The sequence below is a fragment of the Passer domesticus genome, chromosome 7 (genome assembly GCF_036417665.1).
Source record: "Passer domesticus isolate bPasDom1 chromosome 7, bPasDom1.hap1, whole genome shotgun sequence".
NCBI classification, from domain to species: Eukaryota; Metazoa; Chordata; class Aves; order Passeriformes; family Passeridae; genus Passer; species Passer domesticus.
The window spans coordinates 4151306-4177810 of record NC_087480.1 but is presented as its reverse complement, the minus strand read 5'-3'; the positions used below and the strand labels follow the sequence as shown (position 1 = coordinate 4177810).

Below are 26505 nucleotides of genomic sequence, written 5' to 3'. Positions count from 1 at the left end.
ATAGGCAGTGAACATTAGGTTTCTTTTTTCCCTCTTTCCAGATGAGTTCTGTGTGAATTACTGTAACCGGCTGCGTTTTCTATCACAGATTAATAACTTGTTAACTTTTTGTGTGTCTACAATGAAAATTTATGAATGGAAAACTTCACTGTGTGTTGCTCACTGGGCATATACCTCATGGTACATTGCACAGACGTGTAAGTTGTAAGTTGCACTGCAACATTAAAAAAAGGAACATATTGCTCTTTTTTCAAAGATATTAACTTATTTAAGAGATATAGTCTGTACATTATTAAAAAAAAACAAAAACAAAAACAAACATTTATTCTTCCTAAATTCAAACAAAACTTTTGTTTTGGGGGAAAACAAAAAAAAAAAAAAGTTGTAAACTTCCGTTGTAAATTTGGACTTCAATAAACGGATTATCTGCACTTAGATTTTGTGTTTATGGGGGATTTTGTGTGTTCTGAGATCCCGGCTGAGGGCGATGCGGGCTGAGGGGCATGGCGGTCGGTCTGAGGGGGATCCCGGCTGAGGGCGATGCCGCCCGGTCGGGGCGCGATTCCTGCCCCGGCTGAGGGGCATCCCTGCCCACCTTAGGGCGATGTCGGCTGAGACGGATCTCTGCCCGATTTAGGGCGATCTCGGCTGGGGGCGATCCCGCCCCGGCTGAGGGGAATGATCCCTGCCCGCTTCGGGACGATGCCCGCCCTGGGCGAGGGGAATCATCTCTGCCTGCTTTGGGGCCATGCCGGCTGAGGGGGATGCCAGCCCCGGCTGAGGGGAATCCATCCCTGCCCGCTTCGGGGCGATGCCAGCTGAGGGGAATCCGTCCCTGCCCGCTTTGAGGCGATGCCGGCTGAGGGGGAAGCCTGCCCCGGCTGAGGGGGATCATCCCTGCCCGCTTTGGGGCGATGCCGGCTGAGGGGGATGCCAGCCCCGGCTGAGGGGGATCATCCCTGCCCGCTTTGGGGCGATGCCTCCCCGGCTGAGAGGAATCCGTCCCTGCCCGCTTTGAGGCGATGCCGGCTGAGGGGGATGCCAGCCCCGGCTGAGGGGGATCATCCCTGCCCGCTTTGGGGCGATGCCAGCTGAGGGGGAACCGTCCCTGCCCACTTAGGGGCGATTCCCTCCCCGGCTGAGAGGAATTCATCCCTGCCCGCTTTGGGACGACGCCGGCTGAGGGCGATGCCTGTCCCGGCTGAGAGGAATCCATCCCAGCCCGCTTCGAGGCGATCCCGCCCGGGCTGAGCGCGGTCCCGCCCCGGCCCCTCGGCCCCGCCCGGCGCGGCCCTTCCCGCGCGCCGTACGCGGCGCTGTCCAACATGGCGGCCAAGGTGAGTGTCCGCCCGCCCTCAGGCCGGCGCTGCCCCGGCCCCGCGGCTCCGCTGCCCCTCGGGCTCCGCTCCCGCTCCGCCGCCGGCTCGGGACAGCCGGGGCTGCTCCGTGCGGCCCCTCGGCAGCGCCCGGCCCGCCCGCGGGTCCGCCGGTGCCGGCGGGAAGGAGCCCCCGGTGCCGCGGAAGCTGGGGTCAGGTGGCGGAGCGGGGCAGTGAGAGTCTCTGGTGGTGAGGGACTTGACGGGGAAAGAGCTGGTTCGAGAGGTGGTTAAATTGTGCAAAAGGGAATAAAATTGGTGTTTCTCTTCTGGTTCTTCTCCGTGTACTCGCAGCCCCCGAAACACCTTCAGCTCGAGGAATATCAAGATGATAGTTTGGTAGTACCATGATAAAGTGCTAGTGGTGCTGTACATCACTAAAACAAGGCTGTTAAAATCGTGCTGTTACGAGCTAACAGGGTTACAAGTATCTAAAATATCGCTAGCTGTAGGAATAATACAGTGTCTTTAAGCAGAAAAACATGCATGTAAAGATCAAAGCTTTCTCACAAATATTTAGACAGGTTTTCCAGTGTTGGCAGTCAAATTGATGAATAGGTTACTCTCACATGAATTTTCATATTTACTTTTTTAAGCATTTTAAATGTGTATATATCTGCAAAGGAAAGGATGATGTCAATGAGGACAGAGAGAAATTAAAATAAAGCATTTTGCTTTAGTTTGTTAAGGCAAAAGAAACTCTGTTTGGCTTTGCTGTCTGGCTGGGTGATCTTGAAGTAGTTTGGTTGGTACATAAATCTGAATGATTCAGTACCTTTAGTGAAATTACATAATTTTATGTGTGTTCTGTACTATTTCCTATGAAATAATTATTAGTAAGAGTTTTATTCTTCTCAAGATTTCACTCTCTGTGGGTCACTTACCAAGACTAAAACCAAATCCGTGGAGTATCAGGGAGTTGAGGTGAAGTGGAAGGATCTGTTCCGTTTGTGGGGGGGTTTTGGTGGTTGTCACCAGAGATTTATAAAGACACACCTGAATTAGATACTGGCTTTGGCCTGCAAGCTTCTGGCAATCACCATGTCCCATGTAACTTCTGGGGAAAATGAACCAAAAGGATGTGAGACAGTTTTGTGATCCACCTCAAGACATCTGAGTGGTAGGAGAAAGTCATAAATCTGTGACTCTTTATTCTTTAATTAACATTTTTTATGGAAAATATGATACGAGGTAGCTGCTAAGTTTTAATCTTATTTTATCCTGGCAGATTCCTATTTTGTGATACAGAAACCATATTTTTTTATATAAATCCATGCATCAGATTTTTGCATATACTCCACTCCTTTGATTCCATTTGTTTTGAGGCAGTTCCTGCCTTCAGGGCAAGTTTCCTGCTCCAGTTCTTGAAGCAAGCACACAGAATTTGCAGTTTCAGTGGGAATCAATGTCTTGGAGATCGGCATAAATTAACTGTATGGTTTTATTATGGTTTACTTTGTATTTTGCATCTTTTGGGTGGAAGATCGTGAATTCTTTGTAGTGATGTAGCTTTTTAACATTTTTTAAATAGAATCTGTATTTTTGATCATTTTGATTCCAACACTTTGAAGCAGATTGTTTGAAATGCAAAGAATTAAAGCCAAAATTATTTATTATTCTATTTTGATTGGTATTACTCCAGTTCTACTATTAAGAGGTGTAGCTGTAACAATTTTCTGCTGGAGAGCATATAATGCATTTCTTCAGCAAATAATTGCTGTTCAGGCTTCTCATCAAAAATATTGCCATGTGTGTTTGTCTTTGGTGTGTTTTTTATTTCTGGGAAAAAACCTTCAGGTTGTCAGTGGCTGAACCTGCAATCCCAGGGTGTTCCACAGCTCCAGCCTGTTGCAGGTGTTTTTCTCTGTGCTTCTTTCCTGGTGTTTGATATAAAAATATGATCCTGCCATTTCTTAATTCTCAGTAACTTCTGTGGAAGTCTTCATAGGTAAAATACTTATTGGTTTCTTTACCTAAACAATATATGATTTTTGTTGTTTAATGCCTCATAAGGAACTTTTAATAAAATAATTTCAGTAAATTAATACAAGAAACAGCTAATTGAGGTTTTTCTCTGATCACCTCGTGATTAGATAAGGAACAGCTCCATGCAGTGAAGCTTCTTTAGTGGAGTCAAGGTGATGTTGCTTTTTCTTTCACTCTGGTTCTTTGTGATTTCAGCAGAAAAGAGTGAAACCCTCTTGGGATAACTGCCAGTGTAAATGTTAGCCAGTACAGCTATTTCCTTGGATCTTCAAACATTTATGTGTTTGTCTGCAGGCACCCAAAAGTAAAGCAATTACTGTCAGTCAGGAGCTGGACCACTTTGATCATTCCCTGTATAGCTTTCTCTTTTACATTGAGAACAGACTCCATTGTGACTTTAAAAAATATATTGTTTTTTTTAAGTGAACAATACAACTTCTAGTGCTCTATCGCTTTTAAAATCAATTTTCCTTCTAGTGTCTACTGAAAATTGGTGTCTTGTTCTGGTAGCATGCTGTATGGAAATAAGCAATCTGAATTATGATAGGTTTAAAATAGTTTTTCTTTAATAATTCTTCAGAAATGAAGCTCCTGCATGCTGAGTAAATGACAACTGAATTGACCCTAACAGGTGATGGAAGTATCAGCGTGGCTTTGAACACAAAGTTCTTCCTGGAATTTTAGACATAAAACTGTTGTCAGGGGTCTTTAACCTTTCTTTACCATTATAATTTGAGAGAATCCTGATATAAGTCAGAAGAAATTTCTAAAAGGTATAATGCTTAAAAAAGGCTTTAAAAGTGACTTGTGTAATCCTATATTTGATCAATCCATAGGGAAATTTTAATTTCAGCATTAAGACTCCCTTTTTTCATCTCTGTCCCAGGTGGCAAAGCTGGCAGCTGTTTCTTCTGGGCTGCCATTTGTTTGCATTACTGTATATGCAGCAACAGAAAAGGAATCAAAAAGTCAGCTGGTGAAGCCAGATAAGGTATGAATCTTCCTCTTTTTCTGGTCTTTAAAATAATACTAGAAAAACCTGTAGAATAGCAGCTCTGTCCATTGAATTATATTACTTAGTAACTGAAATATATAGCAAATATGTGATAATAAATAACTGCCCACTATGGCTCAAATAAAACACAAAGTGTTACAATACTAAATTAGTAAAGTTTTATCTCATTTTTGTATTTCAAAAATGAAGTCAGAAGAGGTGAAAATAGAACTCTTAGTGATGAGTCCTTTTCTGATGTGCAATTTCTAGTAATACATAAATCCACCTTCTAATTATTCTTTGCTTCATACTGAGTAATTGTGCTTCTAAGAACCCATACCATTGTTTCAGTTTTCAGTAGTAATACACAAATCCACCTTCTAATTATTCTTTGCTTCATATTGAGTAATTCTGCTTCTAAGAACCCATGTCATTGTTTCAGTTTTCACTTCCAAAGGGTGAAGTCCCACTGGAGTGCAGTCAGTGTGGAACCCTGGAAGTTCATCATTCCAGGGAGCGGCTTTGTGCGCTGCAGTGGCAGCACTGGGGCTTTGCCGGCTTGAAGAGCCCCCGGGGGCTGCAGCAGCCCTGGGAGCAGAGGCTGCCCCGTGCTGAGCCGTGCTTTGTTTGCAGCTCCCCATTTACGGCGCGCCGCCGCCGAGCTCCCGCTACGTGGAGGAGCAGCCGGGGCGGCTGCAGCAGCAGCTGACGGCCCTGCGGAGCAGCACCGGCCGCTACTTCGGGTGGTGCCAGGTAAGGGCTGCACCCAGCCTGCCCTGCGGTTCCCTCAGCACTAAATACTGGAAAAACTTCCCCCTGGAGGGTTTTTTTGGCAGGTCCTTTATCGCCAGCCAGGGGCTATGTACAAATCACGAATGGGAGTGCTAGGAACGTGCCTTGAGCCGTTTTGTTTTCCAGCATCAGTCTCATTACGTGGTTATGACAATGGGAAGATGCCAGCAGCTCACATCCCAGGCAGCAGACCAAGAACTTAATGTTACAGCTTACTCTATAAGTTTTTTGACCGATCACACAAAGCAAAAGCATATTGACAGTAGTTTTATCCAATTGCTATAAGCACACGTACCTTGGGCTAAACAATGCTTCCTTATGTCAAATACCATACCTGTTTGTAAGCCTTAAAACACAATGCATGGAGCTCCATTGTTAAGCTTAGAAGTTCCTAATATCTCCCTAGATATACTTTTCTGCAGCTTAGGGAGTTATTCTAGCTAAGTGTTAATACACAGACTATTGTTTCATTTGTCCTTACGTTTCTACTTTTTCTGTAATTTTTCTGCTGACTTATTTTATGGCTAGTGCTTAGCTCTAATCACAGTTCTGCTGTCTCTGAGGCCTGCCTCTTGCAGCTGTCCCAAAACCCTTTGATTTTATGGATGTCCACAGTCTTTGTCTTGCATAAGATAATTTTGGATGGAAAAATGTGCCCTCCTTCTACAGCAGGAGTTACGTCGATAAATTCTTGCTGGGAGAACTTGAGGGTGTTTTGGAGTCTGAAATTCCAGGTGCAGTCCGTGGAGAAGGAGCTGCTTGCAAAGGGCAGTTCGTGACAAAAAAGACAAACAGAATGCATCCCATGGATCTGTTGCAGCAGGCTGTGCCTCAGGAGCCATCAGGAACACCTCCCAGCTCTGTTACTGTGCCAGGTGGAGAGGGAACTGTGGTGCCTGTTACTGCTTTTGTACCTGCTGGGAAGCAGCAGCTTCACCCTGGCTCTTGGCCACAGGAGATTTTGTGCTTGTGTTTTGCTTTTGCAAAAAAAATGTGGACCCTAATAGTTGGAAAAAAAAAAATCAAAATGTCTTCAAAATGTATTTTCTGTAAATTGTGATTCCATTGGTATGGGAAAATATTGTCAGTGACTGCATGACTGAAAATACTCTTGTTATAAATCTGGACCAAACTTTTTAATGCCATTAATCATTGTGAGTTCCTGCCACTGAGTAGCAGTGACCTCTGGTGGTACAAAGTCGGTGTTGTTCTTTCAGTTTTCCCGGGAAAGTCTCTAGGGAAGAGAAGATTGTATTTTATAATTGAATTTTCCTATATAGTTGGCATCCAGGTGTTTTCCTACTCTAGAGTTCCTGAAATGTCAGTTTTGAAAGGGAGCTTACATTAGAGATTTTTTTAATATTGATTGTCAATGTAAGTTTTAAAAATATAAGTTATTTGTTTGTCACAAAGAGGGGAGATCTCTGCACAGCCTTTCTAGAAGGTTTGGGGTTTTTAAAGTTACACAGTGTTTCTTTGTCTCATTGTGCTGAGATCTATGTGAACAGCTGCTTTTACAGAGATTTTACTTTCTGGTTTTGTTTTTATTTCCTTGTAGAATGTCTATGTCTTTATTAAAAATGGAATAATGGATTCAATTCAGTTTGGAAAAGGTAGGAAAGTCACATATCTGGCTCATTTTATCTGTATAAACTCTCAGTAAAATCAAAATTTTCACCTTTATTTCTTAAGTGGGAAATAAAAAAAAAATTACCAATACTGAATTGCCCTGGGTTTTTTTGTCTTTTTTTTCCCATTTCTTAGATGCTTATGTTTACCTGAACAACCCCCCCCCAGAATTTCTTCCCAAAGCTGCTCTAATTACAGTGTCAGGCCTGGCTGGTGTGGTGCTGGCAAGAAAAGGTAAAGTTTGTTTGTTTTCATTGCTGGCCTGTGGGGAATGGAGCTTGTAACAGTTCTAGTGGTCAGAGCACTCTTCTAAAACATGGGCAAAAGCCTGTGGGACTAAAATAAATTCCTGAAATGAACATTGTTGGTTGCTGTTAGGAGCTGCCTGAGAGCTGACGGAGCAGGACTAGACACACTAATGACACAATTCTTCTTCTCATTCTTCATAATATTGGAAAACCTGGTTTGGGATTATTTTTCTTTGCATTTAATTGCTACAACTACTTTGTTAGCATTTCATTTTTGTCTAATTATTTAAAATATTTGGCTTTGTACAGGTTCTAGATTTAAGAAGATTGTTTATCCCTTGGGACTTACTACTGTAGGATATTCTGTTTGTTACCCAGCTCAGTCAGTGGTCATTGCCAAGGTAAGTTTCTGATTTTATCTGTGGTCATTTCCAACACAGTGGGACAAGTTTGGATCCTTTAACCTGCTGCTCCATCTATTGTGCCAACATTGCCAGCACACTGTTTGCTGATCAGGGTTTGATTTCATTTGGAGTAGGTGGGTTTAGCATGGAAATGTTCCTGTGGATTCCTAAAAAAAATTTAAACATTATTTACAATTTGCTTGATGTAAGGGAATATGCACTAGATCTTGAAAAGTAGATGCCTTAGGATGGAGACAAGCATGTTCTCATGCAAACATGATTAATTTAATTTGAATAGTCTGTCTTTGTATTTTAAAAACTGTTGTTAAATTATGTTTTTCTAAAAAATAGGTCACAGGGAAGAAGTTACTTTGTGCAAGTCATCAGACCTATGAGGCTGTGAGGTCGCTGTGGGCAGACAAGGAGACTGTCACCAAGGTAGGACTTGGGAAGTCATGGCAACTCACACCTGGAGAGGGAGCCTAGAAAGTTGTGGACTGTTGTCTTCATGCTGTTCAAGGCTTACTGATGGTGTTAAGCAAAGCACCAACCCCAGTCTGATCTTTTTGTCACTTCAGTGTTTAATTGTTTTTACATCTTTCACACCAGTGGGTATTGAGATCCCCTCTCAATAGTAGTCCCATGCAGGGTGGACAAGAGAAGAATGATTTTCTCTTTAGAGATCTTTTTTATCTTGGCATAAAGGATCCATTTTGATTCAAGCTTTGGTCTTAAGCAGCCCTTGAATTTAGACTAAAGACACTCAGGATTTCAGTAGGTATGACTGGCTTAATGCTCTACAACCCTTGCAGGAAGTCTGGTTTATTTACCCTGTGATATGAATTGTCCATGGCTTATTTATTTCTTCTCCTTGTCCTGTCCTCATAGTGAATAAATGGTCACTAACCTCTTTATATTGACCTGCTACATACAGAAAAGTTATCAGGGTTTTTGACATTCTCTTCCCCACTATAACCTTACAGAGCAGGCTTTCTAACTCTGATATAATTCTTGTTCTCCTCAGAATTTCCTCTAGTTTCTCTGCTTTTTCTGTTTCTAGGGGATTTTGTGTGTGGTTTTTTTAAGTGAGGCAGTCAAAATAGGACATATTAAACAGCTGAAGCCTTGCCAGCAGAGAGTAGAGGGCAATATGAACCTTCTGTAAATTACATATGGAATTTGGGTTAGTAATCCCAGAACTAAATGTGGGTTTTATCCAGCCCAAAAGGTTTTTTTTCCTTGAGTGGAAATTTATAAAACCTTGATAAAAGTAGCACTTCCCAAGTAAAATTACAGCTTTGCACAGTATTTCTTCATTGCTCTTTTCAAAGAAAATTTCAGTTTCTCAGTTATATTAATGTGTAGAAATATTTTGCTTTAAATTTACAGTGCTCATTGGCATGCAGTCCTCACCCTTTATTTCTTCTGAGAAGCACAAATGGAATTCTGAGTTTTGAAAATGAGATTCTGTCATTAAACTGATAGCAAAACAAGAATTGATGTGGTACAGACACTTCTATTAACTTCATATTTTCCCCTGAGTGAAGCCTCTTCCCAAGACATATTTCTCATTACTAGAGTGTAAGCATGATTTATCTTTCCATCTCCTGCTAACTAGGGGTAGTAACTATTCTGCAGACACTCAGGGCTCTTTCAGTCTTGTGTCAGGGTAAAGGCTCCTCACCTGGAAATGAACTTGTGAAGTTCTTGGAGGGTCTCTGGTAAAACCACAGCCTCAGCCCTAAATATATACTCATGACAATTTCCCTTCTGCATGAATTTATTCTATCTGATCTGTGGGGTTTCATGAATTTTGCTTTTTCCAGCTGTGCCCCTTGTGTGCAGCTGACTAGTTGAATATCATTGTATGATGTCGTATCTGAAAATCATTTCATAAGATAAGCTCCCAGACTTGAAAGCTTTCTTTTGCAATAATGTATTAAGCATATACCCATGTGCTTTCTTTTTATTAATGTTTGGTTCACAGCTGCAGCAAGAGTCAAAACCAATTATGCAAGAAGATAAGAAAAAGAAGGGAATTTCTAGTACCAAACCTGAGTCTGCTGCTGAGTCAAGATCACTTAACAGAACAGAATCTCCTCCAGTAGAGTGTTGGAGTAATGATCCAGTGCCTTCATCAGGTGAATTAAACATTTCAAGTGTAATCTCAGGGCAACTTGCAAATCCAATTAGTTGACTTAATTTTGCACTTACTCTTGCTCTAAACTGGAGCAGGCTGTCAGTGCATATTATTCTTGAGAGCATATTTTACATGCTGTCTTTTAATACATATTTCAGAGCCTCAGGGAGGTGATAATTTTCTCACTGTGGACTCTGTCATAATAACAGAATTATATATTTGCTGATCTCTCTCAATCATGTCAGAGAACCAATATTAATGTAAACCAGGTTCTCTCATAGGCCAAAATAAGGAATAATCCAAATGCAAGTCACACAAAAAGGTTTTAATTTGGATTATTATTAGAAAGTTGAAGTCTCAAATGGATTTCATTACTTTTAGCCTCTGCTAACAGTGCACAGATGATCCATAGTGGAATGAAAGAGGAGTGTGTAATTGAGAAATGAAGCATTGGATTTAATTGTGCTGAGTTTTCTGCAGTGGTTCCCTGTGCATCTTAAGTGGTTGAGATAATCACCTAGGTCACATAACAGCCTGTTTAACAGACAAAACTTTGCTAGACCAATTTTTAAGAGAAAACAGTGGAATTACCTATTAAAAGATTACTAAATTTCTTTTAAAATATTGTTAATCTTTTGTAAGGGCAACTTCTAAATTTTATTTTTTACAAGGAAATCGCTTGGAAGGAAGGAATTGTTAGCAGAGGTTTTTTTTTTTCCTGGAAAGCAAGCAGAATGTATTTGGATGAGGGTTTTAGTATTTTTAGTTCCTTTATTTTCACTGTAGTGTGCATTCACATCTCTGCTTTGCGCCTGAATTTTTTCTGATTTCCTTTGTGGAATGCTTTGATCTGTTTTTACACTTGCTCCAGGCCAAACTGTCTTTATTGGGTTTGTGTTTATAGATCTGTCATTGCTTTCATAGGTGGAATTAGTTCATGTCCCTAATACAGCCAAAAATATCCCTGCCCTAAATGAATCTGTGTTGCCAGAGATGTTTATTTTCTCAGTCCAAGTGGGGCAGAGCTGTCAGGAGCACGTAACACCCTTTGTTGGGTCAAGTGATGTAGCTAGAAAAGAAGCAGATCAGGAACCAGAAAAGCTGCCTTAATTTCCCCTAGAATTCCCTCTGGAACTGCAGCATCATTAAATATGTCAGCAGGTGCACTGTCCTTCAGTGAGTGGGAGGGTTCAGTGCTTTACTAAACTCAGATTGTGGTTTTTGGAAGCTCAGAAGTGAAACTAGGTGAGAGTGCTTGTCTTCATTTGGGGTTCTTGCCATCTGGCAGCAGCTTCAGGGGAGAGCTGGCAGGGTTGGTGGAGGGATCCAGCTCTGCTCCTGGGCAAGAAACACTTGGGAGCTTTTTCCTTGCCTCAGACTTTCCCTTCCTTTCCACGTGTTGGGCAAAGCATCACAATTTCTTCTCTCCCTCTCTTGGGTTAGGAAGTGGAGTTGGAGAGTGAGAAGAGGTCCTGCTCTCCATCCACTGCTGTGCCCAGCATTCCAGCCTGCCCTCTTCCTCCTCTGTCAGTTCTTAACACACTGTGAGCTAGAACAGACAGGTTTTCATTTTTTCTAAGTGTTTGGTAATACACAAATTCTCAAAATGTATCACTAAGCTTTTTTTTCCTTACAGCTCAAGTATAAGCATACATTTTAAACCATATTTCTTTACTGTCTCTAACAGGACCAGTGAAGACATCAAAATTTAAGCCTGATCCAAAACTTGCAGACCATGGTCAGTCCAACCCAGAAGATGTGGACATGTACAGCACCAGGAGCTAAGCCAAGTCTGCTTTACAAAATGCAAAACGTTACAGATAAGGGGGAGGGAAGAAGGGAAGGAATAATCTTTACAATACATACTCTGTGAGGTATAATTTCATCAGATATTTTCTTATCTCCAATTTGTATTATTGACTTACATGATTCTGTTCAGTGCTTATTTTGTTCCTGACTCCATATAAGCAGTGGGAATTCACTCAGTGTCATTAGTGAGACACTGAGAAAACAAGATTTGTCAGTGTCTTCTCCCAGTGGGGCTTCTCTGTGCCAAACTTGCTAATAAATGTCACTTCACAAAGGATATTTGAAAATGCAAACGTATCTCTGCTTTGGCTCAGATGTTCCTTGATCTGAATGAAGAATGTGAGGGATGGGCTTTGCAGAGGCTTCTTTGTCTTTTATCTTTCAGCTCTGGAATGAAGTGCAAGTTCCTGCTGGTCTGAGTATCCTTAAAATCTCTGGGGTTGTGTCATGTGAACAGCATTGGCTTTAAAGCTTGTGTAAAAGAGTCACTTTTTTCATTACAGAATAATTTGGTACTGTTTGCCTCTTTCACAAAGGTGAATGGAAACAACTCCTTGTCCTGCACACCTCTGCTGTGTTCAAATGTCTCTGAAGTTGGGCAAAAACACACAACTGATCTCTAAACATCCTTTCTAGACTATGCATCAGCTTTCACCTGCTTCTAATACTTGGAAGAACTGTGTTTGAATTGCTTAATTCATGAAACTGATACTGAATTTATTTAAAATCCATCAGAAGTATTTAGGAAGTTGGAAATCTGTAGTTTCAAGGTTTAAACTGCTGACAGTAAAATTGCAGAAGTAGTAGGCAGCCAACTTTTTCATCCTACATTTGTATGCAATATCTCAGTGATTTTGGTAGGATTTCTGTGAAATTCTGTGGTTTTCCCTAAGAATGATAATTAGAAATCAAGTTTCCTAGGATGAAACTTTTCAAACACTGATTTTATCATGGTGTATATCCCTGTACTTCTGTTCATCCTCCATTTCTCTTCATTCTGTTACCTTTTAATTAAGGAAAATATGGGCTTTGCTGTGAAATTGAGGGGGAAGCAGGAGAGACCATAGGAGCAGATAGTGTGGATGGAAGGCTAGAGCCTGAAATGCTGCTCTTCTCAGCACTGGGATGTGATGGGATGTTTGCTTCTGCTCTCCAAGAAGAAATTTCACAACCTGATTTCTTCTCCAAGGCTGCTGGTGCAAAGGCAAATGGCCAGTGACATACAGGCAGAATTCCTGGTGTCCCTGTGGGATCAGCAAAGTTGTGAGGAGGTGCTGCAGGATGGAATGTGCAGAAGGCACAGATGGTGAATGAGCAAAAGAAGAAAAGGATGGGTCAGAAACAAATTGATATTTTAAAATCCAAATTTCAGGGGAAGTGTTGGTCTTTATTACACAGAGTCCAGTGCAAGGTGAAGTCAGAAAATGTGAAGTTTAAAAGAAGAATTCTAGTAGTGAAACTTGCCTGGGACAGCTGGCAGGATTTAATGTCTTTTGTTTCTTTAATCATCTCTTAAAGGCCCAGGCAACTGTCAGAATTCAGGCAGCAATCAGAGGATATTAAATCAATCTTGAGAGAGCTCCTGGACATGACACATTTAGTGTTTCATCACAGAGAGGAGTAGAAAAATTAGATGGCTGGGCTTCATATACCATTTCCAGGGAAACAGATGAAGACATAAGTGAAAATTGTGAAGAAATTATCATTTTCAAGTGCATGAGTGGATGCCAGAAATTTTATTATCTGTCTGCCTTTGATAACATTCTGGATAAAAACATGAAGGAAAAGCCATCTGCTCTGCTCCTAAATTGTTAAATTCTAACTTTGAGTGATGTGCTACCACAGCAAGTCAACAGGAAAGGTAACATGATGCAGATTTGCTTGGATTTTGCAGGAGTTTACTGTGGTGAGATTTTTCAGGCCATAATAAAAATCTCTGCCCAGGAATTGGTCTTGTGGGAGCAGGGAGAGGAGCTGCAGGGCTGCTGTTGTGGAAGCAGCACATCTGCCCTTCCCAGGAGAGCAGCCTTGGGACACTGCCTGTTCCCTGGTGCCAGCAGCTGCCCTGGGACTGCCCAGGTGTGAGGGCATTTCCCCTCGGGTCTGGTGTGCAGGAGGGGGTGTCTGCTTGCAGATGGCCCTTGGCTCTTTGCTGGGCAGGCAGGAGTCAGCAGTTCCATGGCAGCCCTGATCCTGCTTGTGCTGTGCACAAAGCTGTCCTGGGGCTGGACAGGCTCAAATGACTCCTTAGGGCAGTGTTGGGATAGAACTGAACCTCAGAGTTAACATCTTCTGGGACATAACTTAAAATGGCTGTTCCTGCCCTCTCTGATGAACAGCAGGATGAGGGATGCAGTTCTGTAGCTCACAGAATGGAGTTCCTGTGCTGTGTCATGTTTGGTAGGAGGGAGGAGTGAGCAGCACAGGATTATTCCAGCTCAGGGTTTGCCCCATCCCTGGAAGTGCCCAGGCCCAGGTTGGACAGGGTTTTTAGCAGCCTGGGATAGTGCAAGGTGTCCCTGCCCAGGGCAGGGGTGGAAGAAAATGGTCTGTAAGGCCCTTCCAACCCACACCAGTCCATGGTGATGCTGCTGATGTTACTGTCACTTTTCAATTTCGTTTTTTCATCAGCTGAGTTTTCCTCTTTCTCCTCAAGGCAGGGTATTTTTCTGTTTGTTTCATTTGTATCACCAGTTTTTGTTTACTATCCCCACACAGTGGGTTAAAATTAGAAGGTTTTGGTTGTGAAACAGGTACAGCTGAAGATAACTCTTCCCTAACTGCAGCCAAAGAAAGTGGGAGAAAAGGATGGCAAGTTTTGTATTCTGGCTGGGTGTGTTCTCTGCTTTCAGTTCAGACATCTGAACCTCCAGGGGTTATTTAATACTTCAGGGCTGACTGCAAGGAGCTGTAGCCACATGTCTGTAGTAGTAATTTCTAGTAAAGGTGCTATGCAATGGCTTTAAAAAAGCAAAGTCAGATCTAGATAATGCCATGCTTGTGAGTCCTGGGTAACCACGTGCCTGACTTGGACTCTTGAAGACTTCAGACCCAATAGATGAATCTGTTACACTGAAAAGTTAACATAAAACATGGGAAAAGTTTTATTGTGAGACATGGTTTTATTAATTTGTAGTGAAACACTTTGAAATGCCTCTCAAATGTATCCTTAAGAGTCACTTAAGTTTATTTCACAATGCAATAATACAGCAACATAAAATTAAGAATGTATATTGTAATTTTTATATAAGTTATATATTTGTGAAAAAATCAATGTCTTAAAGAATGGGGTCACATGGTATTTTATAATACAGAAATAGCTTTAATTTAATGCATGGGGGTTTTATTTATGGTTGGTTGTATTCAATATAGACAGATTTGGAGCCTGTTGATATTAATTTTTTATTTACATAAAACTGATTGTGATACTTTATTTTGTCATATCACTCTGAGGCACCTGGAAATAAAGGGTGATAAGATACTTTTTAAAAAGTAAGTTTAATTTCTGTGTGTTGTTTTCATCTGTAGGAAATTTGTCAATTCCTTCCCTTTCAAGTACTTTTAAGAGTTCATTTCTGATGACTAAGTCACACTTGGTTTATTAATGTTGGGGGAAAAACTTCACCCCTGAAGTACTGAAACACTTCTGGAAGAAATCCCTGAAGCAACAGGACAGATCAATGCTCAGTGGCCTAAATTTTGAGAAGTGCTTCCATTTCCTTCTCTTGGTAGTTTTTTCTAAAGAATGGTGTAGTTCAGGACTTGGTAAAACTAAAGTTTTTATCCATGCTGGAGGAGTGACGCTGTTCAAGAAGGCAGCAGGTGGTAAATGTGTTTGTCTCAGTGTGACTCTGCCAGTCTTCCAGATAAAGTAATTTGCCAAGCCAGGGTCATAAATTATGTAATCCATGGTGTAACCTAAAGAGTGAATTACTCAAAAGGAGGAAAACTGTGTGAATGAGTAATGAGGCTGTTTTAATGGCACATTGTCCCTGTGATTCTTGAACAGCTTGGGAGGTACTGGAAGGGTATTGGAATGCAGCAGTTGTTACCTTGTAGTCAAAGTTTGGAGTATTTCAGTGAAATGCTGAAAACATATTTTAAATCCAAAAAGAAAGTGGGGTCCCAGGAAGCCAATACTTTTTAAAAAGGACAATCAGTAGGCAGTGGATTGTGTGTGGTTTTCATTTTAAAGTGCAGGATTCCCAGAAGCCAAGCTCAGCAATGTGCTGATGGCAAGCTGCAGCCAAGAAAGGCTGTGATTGAAGCCATTCTACAAGTCAGGGTGTCTTTCTTCCTGCCCCTGTTGTGCTTTTGCTGTGCACCAGAGCCCGAGAACAAACCCAGTGGAACCCTGGGTTCACTGTGGGCAGAGGCAAACACCCTTGTTCAAGGTGCAGTTACTCCTTTGTCCTTTTGTTTACAGGCACGGGAGATGGATTTGGCTGCAACAGCTGAAAGAAATTCCAGTGCTGTGACCAGGTGTAAACTGAGCCTGTCATGGTTTCAAGCCTTGGTAACCTTTTGTGGGCTCTATTTGTAGCAGTCCTGACACCAGTGTTTGGGGAATCCATAGCCTGTGCTCAATTTGTGTCACTCAGGGCCCCTGCAATGCTGCAGGAGGAGAGATTGGTCTCCACAGCCATGTTGAACCAGATCTGAATTAAAATTAAAGATCATGAGCAGTTCCATCTTCCACCACTGATTTTGGTCAGCAACTTTGGTTTATTTATATGCCTCTCTTTGAAGAAATTAACTGAGCCTGGATGTTGTTATAGAATGAATAACTTGGCAGTTGATAGTGCTGAGTTCCAGAAACTCAGACAGTAAGCGGAGGAAATGGATGTGCTGTGCAGTACAAAGCTCTCAGCTGTTCGGGTCTGCTGGCTCTGGGTTTATTTGCTGTTACCCAAGTGGGCACTGAAAACAGAAACTGACTCTCAGCCTCTGCAGCCCTTCCTGAGGCCACGTCCAAACCCTCTGCATCCAGTAAATGCCAATGACGTAGCAAAGTTAAGAGTTTGGGATTTTTAACCTGCCTTATTAAAAAATCTCACCCAAGGAGAATCTGCCCATTGCTGTTGTGCATCCTTGAATGAAATCTGACAGCCCAGGTAAAGGTGTTTGTTCATCAGCCAACGTGAGGCTCCCACTGAGCAGCTGGCAGCTGGAGCCAGAGGGGAATTCCCTGTCAGCAGGAGAATGGAGCATCTGCAGGAGCTGCTTCTTCACACTTCTGCCTTACTCTGAAGAAGGATCATGCAATTTCTTTCACTGAGGTAAATATTAATTTCTTTGTTGTGCTCTGTTGTAAAGCAATCTTCTGGCAGGACTGAGAATCTCTTATCTACTGCTGTAATATTAAGTGCTTTGGGCTTTAGCCAAAGCAGTATGCTTTCAAGAATTTGCTAGGCATTGATTTTTAGAGATCATTATTTATCCTTTGAAAAGCAAAGGTTAAAGTTTACCTTTTGCTGTTAATGTAACTGTGCTTGGCATGTTTACATAAGCAGCCAGCTCCTGTCAAATTAGGAAATCCACGTTGGGATTTTATCAGTTATGGATTAGTTTTGAAAGCCTTGTGCTAAAAACAATGTGCTAACTTCAGCTTCAATGCAGGCAAACTGCACAAACTTTGGGTGTAACCTGGGTAGTGTTTGGGGTGACCACAGAGTCAGGATCTTCTTGTGCAGAATGTTGAGAATTTTTAAGGACTCCTTAAATAATAAACAAGAAAGATGACAGCGGGTGTGCTAAGGTGTGAGTTTCTGTCATCACTCATCCTTGCCACATGGGTATTTTCTATTATTTTCTCAGAAAAATGAAAAATTAATTGACAAAACTTAATGGTAGATGCATCCAATTACAGGATTCCCTCCTTTCCATCCCATGCATCTTCTATGGCTTCTGGACCATGGCTTTGTCTTTAAAAACAATGTCTATTCCAGGAAACTGTCTGCATATAGTCCAAGTTTGTTATCTGTAAAAGGTAACATAAGCCTAAAAGGAGGAGAGAGAGGCTCCTGACAGATACCTTGGTGTGTTGAAATTTATGTCATTAAATGAATACCTTACATCTGATTAAAAAAATTCAAGCAAGATTAATGAGATATTTTTATGGAACTAGTTTGTTTCATAAAGGAAAATATGCCGGGTAAGTTATCAGGGAGGTGTATCAGTTTTAAGTTAATTAGTAATTCTTTATAGAGAAGGATGCTGTAAAAAAAGCTCAAAATCCACAATCCACAGCAGCAGAAAGGGAAGCTCATTCTGCTCTGGCAAAGTCTGGAAGAAAAGGCCAGATGTCCTTTCTGAGAGTGCTGCTGTGTGTCCTGGTCCTGGCCAGCCCCTTGCTGAGTGAGGCTTCACAACGTAAGAGCTGCTGGAATTCTGCTTTGTGGCTTCTCAGAGCAGGGACAGGGCCATGTCCCCTCCTGTGGGCAGTGCTGCTGGGGCACTGCAGCCTTGGGGGGGATTGCTGCTTGGGAATCCTCCTTAGGCTTTAGGCTGGCTTTATTTCAGATAACTGCAAAGCAATGCAAATGTGACAGCCTTGGTGAGACAGCTGCTGTGCTGTGTTTGGTGTCACAGGGAAGAGGTACAGCCATATGAATTAATGACACCTGAAACTCAGTGTCCTGGTGGCTTGGGATCATTTTGAGGCAGTCTCTGGATTTCAGAAGGGTATTTTTAAATGAGTTAAATTGTTTGGTTCTATTTCAGTAGGGAAGAAAACAATTGGTATATAAGTTTAAAAAATCATACGCTTTTTAATAGCAAGTGTTCTTAGACTTTTTTTGATACTGACAGGGAGAAAATTGTCAATAATTTAGAGCATGACAGCAAGAATGCACTAATAGAAAAGTTATTTTAAGTGAATAGTGAAGTAATGGAATTGTTTCTGGTTCTGTTAGACCAGTATTGGCCTGCAATTATTTTATGAGAAGATTTCCCATATATTTAACTGATATATTTATTTATTTTATCCTCACTGTTCTGTACCTGGTAGCTACCAGTTACTTGTAATTGGGTATCCCTTAGCCAATGGCAGTGTAAACCAGCTGCAGTTATTATTTTTCTAATAAGAGTTTTGGTATGTGATCTGAGGAATTTTTTAATGCGACTCTAAACTTTCATTTGCAAAAAAAAGTTACCACTTGAAGGCTACCTTGGCATTTACGTAGACCACAGTAAGGGCTCAGCAGTGAGTTCCTTTATCACATGGAATATTAGAGCATTAATAGCAAAGGGCACACACTCCTTCTCTCCCAGCAGAATCACAACTGGTGATTTGCTGCTGCCTTAGTATTTTTTATATCATTGCTAAAAGAATTGTAATTTGTGTTACTGATCAGAGGGGTAGTTAAAAACATTGCTTATCTCCCAGATGAACCATGCCAAATGCTGCTTGGGGTTTTTCATTGTTCTGTACTTTATAGCCATAACACATGAGCTGTAGTTGGGTTTTCTTGGAAGATGTTCCAGTGCTGATGCCTCTGGAGAGGAGGGCATGCAGTGTGTGTAAATGGACTGGTGCAAGCCTTGGTCTCTGTAAACACATTTATCTCTGAGAAGCAGCAAGTGTTGGATTAGAGGGACTTGGACAGTGGAAAGGAAGGAGGCTTCCATCTCTCTCTGCAGTGCAGGCTGCTCCCAGCACAGTTCCTCTGGCTGACAGTGCCTCAGTCAGGAGCTGGCTCTGGCTCTGGTGGGAAGTCCAGGACAGGGACAGTGCCACTGAAGCTGCTCCAGCAGTTTCTGCTGGGCTCAGAGATCTCGGCCAGTTCTGCCTCTGGCTCCATTGCAAGCGTGGCTCCTCTCTCGGGGAGCTCTTGTGCACAATTACATTTGGCTCTGGGGGCTTTTCTGAGTGCTCAGGGTGGTGCCTGGAGCTGAGTCCGAGTGCTGAGCAGGAGAGAACGGGGAGCAGAGGGTGTGGGGTGGGAGTGCCAAACCTGCCGGTGTCTGATGATGGTTTGGGCTGCTGAGGGAGTTATCTTTAGCCAGCCAAATACCTGTGAAATACTGTAAACACTCAGATGCTGGGACATAATTTACAGCCCAGTGTTTACACAACAAAAGAGAGGAGAACCAACATTAATGCAAACCAGATCCTTTTGTAGGCTAAGCCAAGGAATAATCCCACTGTAAAACACACAAAAAGGTTCTAACTGGAAGGTTGGAATTTCTAACGAGTCTTATGACTTTTAGTCTTTGCCAACAAGCCAGAGATGATATATAGTGGAATTCAGACACAACCACACTTAAAATTATGAGATAAAAACCATAACAACACAAGCCACACAATTTCCTGGCCAACAGGAAGAGAAGTACACATTCTGGGTAAAGTAATTTAAGCAGGTAAATTTTCATTTCTCAAATAGCTTCAACATTTTCAAGGGACAAGTCACAGGAAAGTAAGATTTACCATCTACAGAGTACATCTGAAGCATAAATTTCTGGTGTAATTAGCAACACAGCCCACTGACAGTATGTTAATGTATAATTGCATTAAATACTTGTTTTAATTCACAGCCAACTGCGATGGAGTTGCGGACTTTGAGCCCTGTCTGGGTAATACAGATAAATTCTGTCCTGAAAATATCCCTTGTCAGTGTAAAAATGGAGAACCTTTTTGCAGGTACTGTGTGGGCTTGATTTGTTTGTTTAAATATACACCATGTAAATGTCAAATATATTCTAAATGGTGAACTAAATTTAGATCCTCCAAAGTGATCCATGAAAATAAATGTTGATCTTCATTCACAGTCTGCATAAGTTTGTAACTGTGGTACACAGAATCAAATCAAGGATTTGGGCATAGTGTTTTGTTTTTAAATATATGTGTGGGCTATGACATTCCTGATGTAGGTAATCACTGTAGCCCTTAATTTTTACAGGCTCCTTGTTCTCTCAACTATTTTACTTTAGAACTGGATTAGCTGTGTAATTGCAAGTTCATTTGTTTCTCAGATTGATCAAATTTTCTTTTGAGTTAAAAAAAAAATTGATATCTTAATGTTCTATTCTCCATTACGTAGTTGGGTTTTTTTCCCTTTTAAAAAATCTGTATCATAATGACAGCCAGAAATGTGAGGTTTCACTTCCACTCAGCAGCTCTGCCATGCTGAGAGCAGACAAAGAGATCTTTGACCTGCGCCAGGCCATGACTTGGGTACTGCACCCTGTTCCCATCAAAGCTCCTTATCTTGGACTCCTGAAATACCAACTTGGACTTGGTTACTCAGAGCCTGGCAAAGTACTTTTGCATCAAATCTGGAAACAGATGGGTGTAACTAAGATAAAAAACACCTTTGAACAAACAGGAAAAATAGTGAATCTCTTGGCCTCTGCAGTGTTGAATAATAAATAATTATATAGCAAAATATTGTACTTTTTTGGTATTGCTTACTTTGAATTAAAATGCTGCTGCTAAAAGTGAATCTTTTTATTTGCAGATGTAATTACTACAGAATAGGCTGGAAGGAGTACTGGTACATGGGCCCCAAATGTAACCACCGTTGGAACACTCTGGATTTCATTTTAGTGGCTACTCTCCCTGCAGTGGCACTGGTTATCATAGTGGTTGTAATATTTTCTGCTGTCTGCTGCTTGAAAATGCAAAAAGCTGGGTAGGTGACTCTGGGTGCACTTATAAGGAGTTTTGTACTCAAAATGGAAGTACAGCAAAAGGAGTCTGGTATTCTGGTTAATTTTTAACCTCTGGATGTTTAAAAGCACAAGGTTGCCATACTGCCAAAATACTATTTATACAATTTAAAACTAACTCAGAGCATCTTACCTGAGCACTCAGCACTTACTCAGCATTTTACCACCTCACTCTCAGTCATTGCTTTTCTTTAGGGCTCACCAGGCAAGCTTTAAAGATTGATAAGTACATTTACTACTTAAATCCAACACCACCAAATGTGTATTTCTGATTTATTTGCTCTTAGGGATTTTTTTCCACAGGTCTAAAAAAAAAAAAAATAGTAAGACCGATAACCATTGACAAGAGACTTGGTGTTTAAACACCATTCCTCCCACTCTTGGGTCTCAGATATTGGCAATTTGAGCTGCTTTTTGCTTTCAACACTTTTTCCCAGTGACACCTCTCTCAAGTACACTGACAATATGGGTTTTTCCTTCTGTCACTGAGCCCCAGAAGTGTGTCACTGGCACTTGCTCTGACATAGAAAAGCTGTAATAATACCCAGCTCTTGTACAGCCATTGCCACAGGTCATTAAAGCACTGTTGAACCAATCTGCAGCACAAAAAACATCTGTCAAGACCCACAGCATTGCTGATGCTCTGAATTCCCATTGTCCCCCCCAGGAAACAGCCAAAGCCTCCAGAAACTCCCACTGCTTCCCCCAGGAGCCAGCCCCAGCCTCCCCACAGCGGAGCACAGCAGAACCCTGCATTCAGCCCTGAGTTCAGCCCAGCTGCCAGCCCGGGGCACGGGCACCATCAGCCAGCCGGGGTAAGAGATGGCACAGGGGGCACAGCACAGCCCCAGGCCTTGAGGATCAGCACAATGCAATGGGAATAGCAAAAAAAAAAGGGAATTTGAGTTGAAAGTCTCCTAGCATTTCATTTCCAAGATCAGCTGAATGCATGTGAGAAGGTGAAACTTGTCATCAAGCATTAAGTGAAACTAATTTGCGTAGGAGAAAACAAAGAACCAGGGATCATTTTTACAGGATGTTCAAATAACTATTTCCATTTTTGGCCAGTTAGAAGACCAGCTGTAAAAAGAGATCGTGCTCTGCTGTGCCAGTTTTCTCCATTAGGCAAAATGTAGTAGAGATTAGGGCTTGAACTAGTGGGTGTCAAGAGAAAAGATGGATAAATACCATTAAAAATCAATATAAAATACAAAGAATCACTGAAAGGGAATATTTGTGTGTGTGTGTTCATTTCCTCATTTGTTACTTCACAGGATTATTTTACATATTAAGGAACACACAGTGTGTGAGAAGGAGACATTGAAGGCTGTCTGAGAAAAGGGAGAAAATAATCTAGTCTGCTACATTATTTAGTACTAAATCCATCTGTGGAGTATCAATAGCTTGGCACTGCAGCAGGTCTGAGCCTGCCTTTACCAGGAGATGGTGCTGTTCAATTTTTAACTAATTCAGAATTTAGTCCTGCTGATGCTGTTGTTCCCAAGGTGCGAATCAGACCTTGCAGTTTGGGAGAGAAGAAAACTCTTTGGAAAAGGAATCTTTTTGGGTCAGAGCTGCAGGACTTAGGGCTTTCTCACACCCCAGACTGTGAGTTGTAGCCTTGACATTGTATTTTGTAAATGAAAAACTGTTTTATACCTTCTAACATTCTGTACCTGGAGAGCTGGTTGTTCTAATTTGTTGTCATTTTGCTCTGTGTAACCACCTGCTCCCCTACACACAGGATGCCTGGGCTGGACAAATTCCAAAAGTTGTACTGAAAAGAGAAGATTTTAATGATGCCTCAATCCCAAATCAAAGGCAGGATTACAGGTATGCTGCTATTTTTTGTCTTTTGTGCTCATTCTCACTTTATGCCCTGGTTTGGAGACTCAGAATGACTTTGCAGCTTTGCCAGTGGCACAGCAAGCAACAAAGGTCCAGTAAATGGCAAAGCTTTTGACTGGATTATTCACATACAAATCCTAAAATACTGCTTTATCCAGAGGCTTCTCTGGTTTTCCTCTAATCCCAGAGGCATTGATTTCATTGCTGTTTAGAACCACAGTTCCCTGCTTGTGCTTCCTCACTTGAATCCCCCTCAGCACCAGCTGCTGCAGCTCTTACTGCAACTTCTGCAGAGGACTTGTGTGCCAGGGTGCAGCTCAGGGAGAGCACAGCAGTCTCCTCACACGTAGCAGCCTTCTGCTGCAGAGACAGGCTGGAGCTTGCTCATGTTTTAATCCCTCAAGGAGGGCCAGTTTTTTTCAATGAAAATGTTGAAGGTGAATTTAAAACGCTTTGAAAATAATTGTAGGGATATAGAAAATTACTGTGGCATTGTTTGTTGTGAAAAGAAAATAAAAGCTTAAAGAGGCTGTTGCTTCTGTAAATTCAGTCTTCTCTGTTTGCAGGATGAGGGTTTGACAGTTAAATGAACTTAAAAGACCTTTTGGATGTTATTGCCTCAGTGCCGTGCATACAGTAGTGAGCTTTAATATTTTTATTTTTCAGTTTAAGCTATCCCTTTGTGCAATTTGCAGTATATTATAAGGTTTAATAACCTTTTTCTCTTTTGCATAGTCCTGTGTATGCTCAGTCTCTAAAGACAGCAGAGCCAGCATCAGATTATTTCCCTCAGTCCCGAGCCCAGCGGGATGAGTTTGACTATCCCAGGAAGGATTTGCCTTATCCAGTTTATCCAGAGGCGAGGCAGTACCGGGTACGTATCAATTACATCCCCCTGCATATTAATTACATACTCTGCATATTAATTACACACTCTGCATATTAATTGTATCATCCATCCTGGTACTGAATACAAATCATCACTAAATTGATGGTGTTTGTCACTAAGTAAAGATGTGAGCCAACAGAAAGCCTACAGCCACCTTTCACTGTGCAGGTGTTTTCTGCAGGAATGTTACAGACCCTGCTGAAATGTTTTCAAATATTTCCAAAGCTGTTTCAGTTTGTGTGCACACAGTGGTAATGCTTTCAGTTATTTGCATGAAAATCATCTTCCAAAGCTCTTGGTGAGTGAACACTCAGAAGCAGCACATACTAAGAAAATAAATATATAAAAATGTAGTTTGATTAGTAACATTATTTTAATAGCAAGCATACTGGGGAGTGTGTGTCATGTTGCTGATTCAATTCTAATCTCTTTACAGAGATACTAAGAACAAGTGCATCCTGTATCAGAACTGTTTTGGAATGCTGCATGATCACTGGACAATCCATGTGCTGAGAGTGCAGTGAGACCCTGGTGGGACACAGAGGAAATGGCCATCCTTGTTAGAGAGCACTAACGAGGATAATTGTGAAAGAAAACCGGGTGAATCCTGCAGCACACAAGGGTCTGGCCCTGGCAGTGTGGTACAAACACCCCCAAGGACTTGGCCTCTCTCTGTCCTAAGATTTACCAAATACCCACAGACCCATTCCCTTGTCACTTGTCTTTTTTGCTTTGTCTTCCTTCTGTGTTGATCCCAACAGCTGGAATGGTTTGCCTTTAAAACTGCCCTGGCTTGCTTTGTAACTTTTTTGTAAATGAGGAAAATAAATTAAGCTGTGGAAGATTGAGAACTTTGCCACTAAGTAACAAATAAAAGAGACTGAAGACTAGGATTTATTTCCTGTTTTCCAAAAGTCTGAAGCACTTAATATTGCAATTTCTGTTAAAACATTTTCCTTAGTATTAGATAATATGTGAAACTATATGACAAAACCAGAATCTTAAGGATTTTAGAAAGGGTTTCTTGATCTTTGCTTTTCCCTCAATGTAACAAAAATGCAAAGTGGGCAAATTTCACTGGGTTTACTTCTACTGCTGCAAATTCTGTCAGAAATAAAAGAAGTGAGTCTGGTTCCCTCTTTTGTCTTCAGAAACACACAGAAATGGTGTTAGCACATCTGTTTAGAGCCCAGACTATCAGTTTAAACCATTCTGACCTCCAAAATTCAGATCCAAAGGTGTCAGAGAATTGTGTCAGTGAATTGCTTTTTTCTGTCATGTCTCAGCCTCGGTGGTGCCACAAGCTGACAGACTGTGCTGCTTGTTGACCTCAATGCAGCTCTGTTGCACCGACCTCAGAGCAACCACAGAATCTGAGTGTTCAATTTGATATTCCACCACTGCTCCCAAAAGGAGTAGGAGGAACAGATAAGGCAATGCTGTCAATATCCGTGGTGCTGGATATTGACAGCATTACCAGAGCTGGCTAAACTGAGTCTTTCTCACCATTTTCCCCAGTGTTCAGTTTTGTCATTACCTTTTCCAGGTATTTTCCCCCTCATTCCTTAATTGCATTGGGCAGTTTGAAATTATTTTGTTGTAAGAATATCTGTTTCTTGCTAGAGCTAAACAAAATGACTGGAATGTCCTTCCTACTGAATTTACTTTGGTATGTGCTGTGTTATGTGGCTTTACTCTTTGTGGGTAAAATGTAAGTCTCCAAGTTCTCTGCTAAGGAGGTGAAAGTCCAGGAGGATGAATCTCTTGAGAATTATAGAAGCTCCATGTCTCTCCTGTCCTGCGCAGCCCAGAACTGGACACAGCACTCAGCTGTGGTCAGCAGGGTCCCCTGGGGCTGCCCCATCTCCGGGTGTCCACCTTGGTCACGCACCTTGGGTTGGCCCAGCTCCCAGAGCCCAGGTGGCTCTGCCCTCTGAACCCCCAGACAGGGGCACCCCCGCACTCGCTCGGGGAGCACCGAGCAATCCCCTCTCAGCATCTTTTCCCAGGAATCCACCTCTGCCTTTACACTTTACTTGGAAACACTCCGGCTTTGGATTCCTCTAAGGAATAGAAGACATGGAACAGGCACCGAGCATTGCCCAAGTCCTCCTTTGTGACAAAGAGTAATGCAAAGCTTCCACGAGTTGCTATGCTTGTTATGAGAATGTTCATGTCTGTATCCTAACTAGTTTTATATATTAACAAACTGGTTCAACTTTGTATTTACTTGTCACATTTAATCTGGTAAATCGGGTTTCACGCTGGTAAGAGACCCACAAAACTGAAACTGTTGCCCGAGCCATTAAATGTTGAGTGTTTTATTCACTGCCCTCACGGGGACGGGTGTGTGGGGGAACTCCCCTCACTGCACCCCAAGGTGCTCAGGGCGGGAGCGGGGTTCCCACACAGTGCCCGGGGAAGGAGCGGGGTTCCCGCACGGTTCCCTCGCGGTGCCCGGGGAAGGAGCGGGGTTCCCGCACGGTCCCCTGACGGTGCCCGGGGAAGGAGCGGGGTTCCCGCACGGTCCCCTCGCGGTGCCCGGAGCAGGAGCGGGGTCCCCGCACGGTGCCCTGACGGTGCCCGGGGAAGGAGCGGGGTTCCCGCACGGTCCCCCCTTGGTGTCCGGAGCAGGAGCGGGGTTCCCGCACGGTGCCCTGACGGTGCCCGGGGAAGGAGCGGGGTTCCCGCACGGTCCCCTGACGGTGCCCGGGGAAGGAG

General features: G+C 42.2%; 2 protein-coding genes across 6 annotated transcripts; both read left to right on the top strand.

Moving 5' to 3' along the window:
* The first annotated feature begins 1199 nt into the window (after positions 1-1199).
* On the top strand, positions 1200-14874 carry APOOL (apolipoprotein O like). Of its 5 annotated transcripts, none has more exons than XM_064426499.1 (9): positions 1200-1337; positions 4249-4353; positions 4990-5109; positions 6707-6761; positions 6913-7011; positions 7335-7426; positions 7781-7867; positions 9417-9570; positions 11257-14874. In XM_064426499.1, exons 1-9 carry the CDS (start codon positions 1326-1328, stop codon positions 11352-11354), a joined length of 822 nt encoding a protein of 273 aa, XP_064282569.1. In that variant the 5' UTR covers positions 1200-1325; the 3' UTR covers positions 11355-14874. The 5 variants fall into 5 exon arrangements, with proteins under 5 accessions (XP_064282569.1, XP_064282572.1, XP_064282570.1 ...); XM_064426498.1 differs by lacking the exon at positions 1200-1337 and adding an exon at positions 2561-2985 and having other exon boundaries at positions 4244-4353; XM_064426502.1 differs by lacking the exon at positions 4990-5109.
* A 2721-nt stretch (positions 14875-17595) lies between these two features.
* On the top strand, positions 17596-24674 carry LOC135304261 (uncharacterized). Its single transcript, XM_064426503.1, has 7 exons — positions 17596-17750; positions 19914-20019; positions 20837-21010; positions 21715-21862; positions 22792-22880; positions 23631-23769; positions 24221-24674. Exons 1-7 carry the CDS (start codon positions 17681-17683, stop codon positions 24227-24229), a joined length of 735 nt encoding a protein of 244 aa, XP_064282573.1. The 5' UTR covers positions 17596-17680; the 3' UTR covers positions 24230-24674.
* Positions 24675-26505: the final 1831 nt, after the last annotated feature.